This window comes from Microtus ochrogaster, chromosome 16 (genome assembly GCF_000317375.1).
Source record: "Microtus ochrogaster isolate Prairie Vole_2 chromosome 16, MicOch1.0, whole genome shotgun sequence".
In the NCBI taxonomy this organism is placed as follows: Eukaryota; Metazoa; Chordata; class Mammalia; order Rodentia; family Cricetidae; genus Microtus; species Microtus ochrogaster.
In genome coordinates, this window is record NC_022018.1 from 60266949 (window position 1) to 60275202 (window position 8254).

Genomic DNA, 8254 nt, shown 5'->3' on the forward strand with positions numbered 1-8254 from the left:
CACACAAGCACGTCCAGGGGGAAATACACACAAGCACGTCCAGGGGAAATACACACAAGCACGTCCAGGGGAAATACACACAAGCACGTCCAGGGAGAGATGACTGTGCTATGCACTAGCATCACGGAGAACAAGAGTATGGAACAGACTACACAAGGATAGTCCCATCACCAGTCATGCAAACCAAGGACACTATGGATGTTTTCAACAAATATACACATTTACAAGATTGTTTGAAAATTAAATATGACTTCAAAACTCTCAAAAAGTATTCATAACCATGCCAGATATTAAAATATCTATTCATTCCAATATTTCATTAAATGACAAAGCTTTTATCTCATACAAGTGGGTCATTCTAGAATACAGTATTTCCTACTTCCACACAGCAGCTGGCAGCAACCTCTTCAACTACCAAAAGCTTTAATTTTCAGAACTGTTTCTTTGAAGAACATCATCACCACAGGCTTTTTAACAACTTAGGGAAATGACTTGAAACACAAGACACCAGTGTCTCAGATCTCCTGTTTAAAGCTTTCCAATCTTCGTAACCAATTATTGAGACCACTATCATTTTGCAACAAATTTCTCCTCAATAAAAGGATGCTTTGTATGTTAGAGAGTATGCATGTACTATATAAAAAATTTTCTAGATTTGATATTTGAAGTTTTGATTTTTAAATACAAATGTTGAGTTTATGTAATTAGCCTCCATAGATATAGTCCTTGATTACTGACCAGATGCTGGACAAATAACCCTTAAGTTTCATATTTAAGGTTTCGAACACAGCAGCCTTAAATGACAAGCTATACTTCAGATTCCTATTCCAAAACACTAGAGTTTTATTTAAAAAGAAAAAAGAATATTATCCAGAGAGCAGCAGTAAGGAAGGCAATAAACACAACACTCCTTCTTCAGCACTGTCCATAAACTGTGCAGTAAGGATTCATTCTGCAAGGGATGAAACTGGCCAAGAACAGACACACATCTGTTCCACGGCAGGTACCCAGTGTGTTATCAGCACAGGCCGTGCAAACAGAAACAGCAACACAGGAACAGTGACCAGTGACCCCTGGGAAGAAATGGACCCACTAGTAAAAGCAGAGGCTACTGCAGCTCAGTCCCCACATAACAGAACACCAACAATTCTCATCCAGTAAGGAAATGATGCCAACAAGAGAGAACCGCAAAGCCCAGATGGTTTCATTAGAAAAGTCCATCATGCCTTGCAGAATTAGCACCAGTTCTACACAAGGATTTCCAGAAGATGGAAGACGTGCCATGTTGTACCAAGTCAGTGTGACCATGATACCAAAAGTGGGTATGGTGGGGGCAGTTAGGGAGGGGGAAGTACAGCTTCCTAAGCACAAACGTAAAAATATTTTTCTTTGCTTTTTTCCTCTCTTCTGGAGCTGAAAATAGAGTCCAGAGCTTTCTGGACTGAACCACCACTGAACTACAGCTCGTCTAAAATGCACACGCCCTCCACACATCTTCTCCACATGTGCCGTATCAGGCGGGACTGAGATCACAGGCGTTCAGCACTGTGCCCAGCTTAAAATGGAAAAAATTTTAACAAAACATTAGCAGTTCTATTATTTAATCTATAAATGAAAAAGGGCTAATTTAATACCCTAAAATAAAACGTATGCAGAATATTAACAGGCTACGTAAAGAAGAAACCCCTGACTTGCTGCTGCTGCTGCTGCTGCTGCTGCTGCCCAGGCAATATCTGAATTGTGTTCCATTTGCATGAGATCACCAACAGCTACTGCAGCCTAAAGGAATGTCTACAAGAAGATAGCCCTTCTTACCAACCAACTAGACTTTAAGCTATTTCAAACTGTGCATGATGAACAGCTAAGATTTGGAAATCAGAGACTGAATACATCTCAGGCAGTGCTTCCGTGCTGATCTCTGGTCCTGCAGGTAACTGCCTCACAGGAAAAACAAGGGGCTCACCGTAATTAAACTGGCTGTTGGACTTCTCACAGTTGATAATGTTGAACCTGTATGCAACGCCAGGCCGCATCCCGCTGACTTCAAAGTAGAACCACTGGTGATAATGATTACTGTTTATATCCGAGTTCAGAATGAGGTCATACTCGTTTCTAAAACACAAGACAAAGACACCTGATGGCAAGTCTGGAGTGTCTGCACACACACAAAATGGGAATGTTTAAACGGCTTACTTTCTAATTTGAATTACTTTGCGCAGATTCCCAGATTCAAATTTTGAGTTAAACTTCAAAATATCTCCTTCTTCTGGAGTGGCATAGCTAAATAAAAAATTTAAAATAAATATATTAAAATATATCACACTTAAACAGATAAGCAAAGACTATAGAAAACAAGAAAATTCTGATGTCCATTTATAGTCAAATTATAATCACAAGAGTCTTGTTACTACATTTATACCCATAATAAGGACTTTGCCTTGCTGAATAAATGTCTAAAATACTGATTATCACATAGGAAAAAAGAAACTTATTTTTAGAACCACCTGGTAAGTAGCCATAATTTTAACAAACTATGCAGTGTTTGCTTTTCACTAACATGGATGGTTTAAGGGATTTACTATCATCTGGTTGAATACCTACTTGCTGGGCACTTCTGTTGTCTGCCTACCTGACCCTCAGAGAATGAAAACCCCTGCTCTTCTGAAAATTCTATTCCAAAACAAGAACGAATCAACTCCAAGAATCTCGGTATTTTTATGCATCGTCACATCTGTTAGGAACAACTGGACATGCCCATGCTTGGGGTTCTGAGGTTTGTTTTCCACATCTAACAGGGAAGCATGAACAATGAAACAGCTACATGTTTAATAGGGTGTTATTCTTTCCTTGGGTAAGAATATTTTAAAGTCAAGAATGGCGGCATATGCCTCCTAAACCAGGAAGACTATTTTAAGTTGAAGGTCAGCCTGGGCTACACAGTGAGTTCCACATCAGCCTAAACTACAGTGGGGAACTCTGCCATAAACAACGGCAAAGACTATTCTAGACTCAGGCACCACCTTTGACGGAGCTTTAACTCATAGGTCTACCTACCACCAACCATTCTTAAGTTTGCTTCCTCCAATCATGAAAGGTAAAATGTCAGATTTCCTCAGAGCAGCAAGGAGAGGAGAGACCCATAGAGTCACTCGACTTCTTTGAGTAGCTGGGATTTCCAGGTATTTACTGCAGTTAGGTCCTGACACATACATACTATCAGTGATAATTCAAAAATAGCAAATGGCCGGCCTGCCAAGCCGTAAGGCCAGGACAGAAACTCCAGTGACTGGTCTAGTGCTATCGCAATAAAGGACATTTCCCGTGAAAACCCCTCTCTTTTAGGTGGAGGTAGTTTCATTTTTCCAAAACCACGTTCTCCTCCTCCCTTCCCCACCACCCTCCCTTCTCACCTCCTCCTAGTTTTCCCAGGAAGTCTTTTCTGTTGAGGCCCTTGGTCTTGCCTCATAGTAAAGTGTCAGAATTTGCTCACTTCCCATGGGAAGCCTTACCCTTTCTGGGGAAAGGATGAGAAGGTGCAGGGGTGTGCGTGTGTGTGTGTGTGTGTGTACAAGGATAGCTATGTAAAATGAGGAAAGATTGTATTAAAAAATTCTTAATAAAAAAGAAAAATCCCCATTAAATGACAAAAACCAAAAACACAGTATTAGCTTACCTTTAATTTTCACCTATTAAAAAAAAGGCTTGTCTTTCAACTTAAAGGAAAAATGAACAAGTTTTACCATGATCGTCGGATAAAAACAGCAACAATAAGAGGGAGGATATGATAAAGAATAACGTGTCATAAGAACTTTAGGGCTCAGACTCACTTGGGGTTGTCCAGGTCATACACCACCCGGTCTATGATGTCACACTGGTGGATCAGCCTCTCAATGTCTTGGGCAATTTTTGTCCTGAAATCATAAAAGACAAACTTGACAAAATTTACAATTATATGCCAAGGATACCAATGCACAACTTTCTCCAGAGTGAGTTTGGAGTGAAAGGGTATAAAATAAATAACTGTGTAAAATAAAAATAATCATTATTTTACTTGTATACAAAAAGCTAACATAAAAATAAAAAAATAAAAATCAGTACATATCAAAGCTTGGTCTTTAAAAGCTAACCACATAAAATACAGCCACAGTCAAACCTTATAAAGACAGGGGTGGGAGGGAAGCAAGCCTAGAGTATCTATTGGGCCTCTCTACACAGAAAGCATATGGACTAACCGTTAGGCAAGTAATTCTGTGTGCATAACTGGAGGTAAGACAGAACCAGAGAGTAAAGACATCCTGCAAGATTTTGAAACACATGTATCTAGGAATTTAGCCCAAGAATCCAACCAGCAGAATGTTATAGAATATTAGTTGAAGATGTGTTACATGTGTTTATGCTGTGGAACATTTGTTTAATGGTGCAGAGATGTGTTGCATTCTTTTATGTTGCATTTGTTTAACTCTGTGAAGCTGTGTTACTTTGCCTGCCTAAAACACCTGACTGATCTAATAAAGAGCTGATTGGCCAATAGCTAGAGAGGAGAGAGAAAAAGATGGGACTGGTAGGCAGAGAGAATAAACAGGAAGAAATCCAGGGACAACAGTGAGGCGCGAGAAAAGGAGGTGGGGAGGATGCCAGGGGTCAGCCACTCAAGCATGCAGTCAGTCACTGAGTAAGAAGGAAGAAAGATATATAAAATAGAGAAAGGTAAAAGGCCCAGATGCAAAATGTAGTTATAGAGAAACTGGAAAATTTAAGTTAGAAAAGCTGGCTAGAAACAAGCCACGCTAAGGCCAGGCATTCATAAGTAAAACAAGTCTCTGTGTATGTATTGGGGAGCTGGGTAGCAGACCCCCAAAGAGCCATATCCTCAGCCTGTCCTAAGAGGTTATAGACCCTATCAGGTTGACAATATTTGCCATCACATCTAGTTTCAAAGATTCAATTACAGTTTTATTTCACAACCCAGCTGGTTTACCAGAGAGCATCTGTATGGGATTGGAAGTGCCTGCTGGAGCCTGCAGGGTCAGCAATGGACACAGTTGAAGATAATGCTGCCCCTCTCTTAATCTATCAGTACAAACGGCTCAGCTGTATCTTGCCCAGATGCATGACATCTGGAAGTCCACTTCCTACCCTCTGACCTCATACTATCTCTACCCCTTTTCCACAATGTTCCCTGAGCCTGAGGAAGGGACTGGGAGGAGCAGCGGGAGAGGACATAAGGCTCATGGGAAGAAGGAAGCAGTCTGCATGAGAACTCGTAACTGTTCCATTGCCTGACAAAATGAAATGATAAATACACCATATTTAATTTTACTGTTATTTTATCGTTTACATTGAGTAAATATATATTTACTCAATATATATTTATTGAGTATAAATAAATTTATTGAGTGGTGTGGTGGCCTACTTGTAATCCCAGTGGTCAGAAGGAGACACAGATCCCTAGAGCAAGCTGGCCTAGCTAGACTAGCTGTATTGGTAAACTTTCAACGAATAGGGCGGGAAAGCATCATGGAAGGTTCGCAGTGTCAGATGGATATGCATATACATTTGCATATATATATATAAACAAATCTTACAATGGATTTTTTATTTTGCAATTGGGTCACAGACTTTTCAACTGAATTTATTCTATACTTAATTTTTGCTTTTAAAAGATTAGGATCAATACTACAAAGGAAAGAAAACAACAGAACTACAAATAACACTAAAACATTCCACAGGATAATTTTTTGAGCATGGGGTCTTGCTATGCTGCCCAGGTTAGCCTGGCTCAGCCTCCCAAGTGGCTGGGACTACACAGGTAAGCATTATTATGCCTAGCTTACTAAGTAAATTTAAAGGAATGGCTTGCTTCTTTCTTCTGAAAGTAACAAACCAATAAAGCTTCATTAATTTGACACCTTTCGTTTATAGTGTTACTAGATTCAGATAGGAAATCCATCACTTGCTTAGAGCAGGCTGAAAGAGACAAGGCAACTGGTATGAGCTAACTAAGGTCAGCATCCTCAATGCATTTCAGGAACAAACATTTCTGAAAGCTTTCTAAACAGCTGCCCGCTAACCACATTTGGTATTTCTGACTTGAATGTAAAACTTCAAAGCCGTAAGACTACCGAGCTATAAGGGCCAGCGAACATCTCCTATAAAGAAAGGAGAGTGTATTTTAGGCTGGAAAGCTACAGGATTTCTGTCACAATCCTCCAGTTCCGTCACTGGAGGGGTGGTCCCAAGGCTATCAAGTGAAGCATTAAGTGGTACCACCTGCTACGGTAAAATGCACAGTTGGGGCTTAAAGACGCTTGTATTCCAGGATGTTCAGAGGCAACAGCAAGGCCTCCTTTTCAGGACACACTACACTTCTAACAATGGTATATCAAAAACTGACCAGATGTCATCTTTTAAAAATCACCAGAAACAGTTCAGAGACACTAAAAAGATTTATAAAGGGTTTTTGCATGCCGAGTATTTACTGGCTGCTAGCAACAATTTCTATGTGTATTTTTGGCACATGAAATATCACCTCACTTAGTGCCTTTGTGAATACCGAATTCTCGTTCTTTATTTCCAGCTAAACTTCCAAATAAAAGAATGGATCCTTATTGCTTCATTTACAGCATATTTTAAAAGCATATCTAAACAAAGTATGAATAAAAAATTACTAAATGTTGCTAAGATAGTATTTATTCAAACATCATTAAATAATTCTTCATACTTTTAGGTGCAATCTAAACCAAGTTTCTACATTATAACAGGTACTTATTATTCTTTCATTCAAATAAGTAATATGCTGACAAAATAAAGTAAGTTCATAAAATTACATTAATTAAGTATCATTGTGTCCTCTGCACTTGCTGAGAATTGGCAGAGGAAGGAGTAGGCCCCTTGTCTCAGACTCAAGTGCCCTCAGAGATCCTTGTCCTGGAGCAGATTGATACCCTGACCCTGTGACAAGAAAAAAAGGGGACTAGCAAATAACTCAAGGGTAGTAAGAACTGCACCCTTGAGAACAGCTGTAGGGACAACACTTCCAATAGGTCACTACTGTACACCCCAGACTACAGAATGCCTGAGGTCACTAGAAGGTCACTACCTGGGACTCTAAATTGGTCCTACAGCTCACTGTTTCAGCAAAGCCTCTCTGGCCATTTCTGATGGATGTTCTAAGTGCCTGATTTGATGTTATCTATCTGCTACCTGCTATGTGTTCTTTTTCTTGCTATACACCCAGTGAACTTAGTCCTTCAAAATCCAAAATATAGCAATCATAGCTGGTTCTCCAGACACAACTATCAACAGGGGAAATTTCAAAGCAACACAAAGCATCCCAACCAACGTACCTGTAACTTGCAGCAATCTTTTTCCTAGAGACCCCAGATAGAATTTGAGTATGCCTTAGGAGGAGGAAGAGATCTGCAGCTCACCTTTGTACACCATAAGGCCTTTCTAAAATGGGCTCTTTGAATGGAGGTGGAATGTGACCGAAATAGTCAGGATAAGCCACCTCTGAGTACTCTGGAACAGACTTCGTGCTTTTCACGATCTCAATGTAGAGGTCTGGGTCGTGAAGCGTTGGTCCATCAGGGACTTCCACAGAGGAGGCCTGCTCGACTGACGAGTTGGACTCGCTATCTTCATCATCTTCAGTTTCAACTCCAGTACAACAAAGCTTCCCAAGCTGGACTGTCCGCCCTTCAAAAAGAGTACTTCCGCACGTAGCCACCTGTGGACATGCTTTCGTGCACGAGAGGACCGTGAGAGGCAGACCACAGTCCTTCCTCGTGCCTACTTGTGAAGGACTGTTCTGCAAGGTGATCCGGTCCAAGGCCTTCACAATGTCACTGCTGAAGCTGTGAGCTGAGGAAGCAGTTCTGTTCTGACCACCACTGCCCTTGCCATCTTCCTTGGCTTCCTCGCCCTTGGGAGACATCTTCTCCTTCAGTACAGCTCCTTTCTTTACACTACCTGAGTTTCCAGACGCTTCCTCTCCAGCCGTGGGAACAACAATAGGGCCTCGGACTTTCCCCTCAAACACAAGAGGTTTGGGTTCTTTAGAGATTAATTCATAGTCCTGTTTAAGAAAAAATAAGTTTAACCTGTTATCTGTCAGTATGCTAATACAAGTAAGAGCATATTTGTTTCACATACTACTTCAGAAACCTTTTCCTCATCTCCACGAACTCCAGGCATGCATATGGTGCACATATACATACATGCAGGCAAAACACTCACACACATGGAAGGGAGG

At 40.6% G+C, this 8254-nt stretch overlaps 1 protein-coding gene across 5 annotated transcripts in view; it reads right to left on the reverse strand.

Moving 5' to 3' along the window:
• The window catches only part of Agtpbp1 (ATP/GTP binding protein 1), a 128862-nt gene that overhangs the window by 41018 nt on the left and 79590 nt on the right, over window positions 1–8254 (reverse strand). For all 5 annotated transcript variants that reach the window (XM_005355304.3, XM_026782897.1, XM_013349180.2 and 2 more), the window contains 4 exons: window positions 7431–8077; window positions 3828–3911; window positions 2194–2280; window positions 1964–2112 (listed from right to left, as the gene is read on the reverse strand). In XM_005355304.3, the coding sequence (XP_005355361.1) occupies window positions 1964–2112; window positions 2194–2280; window positions 3828–3911; window positions 7431–8077 (967 nt within the window). The remainder of the gene's footprint in view (window positions 1–1963; window positions 2113–2193; window positions 2281–3827; window positions 3912–7430; window positions 8078–8254) is intronic.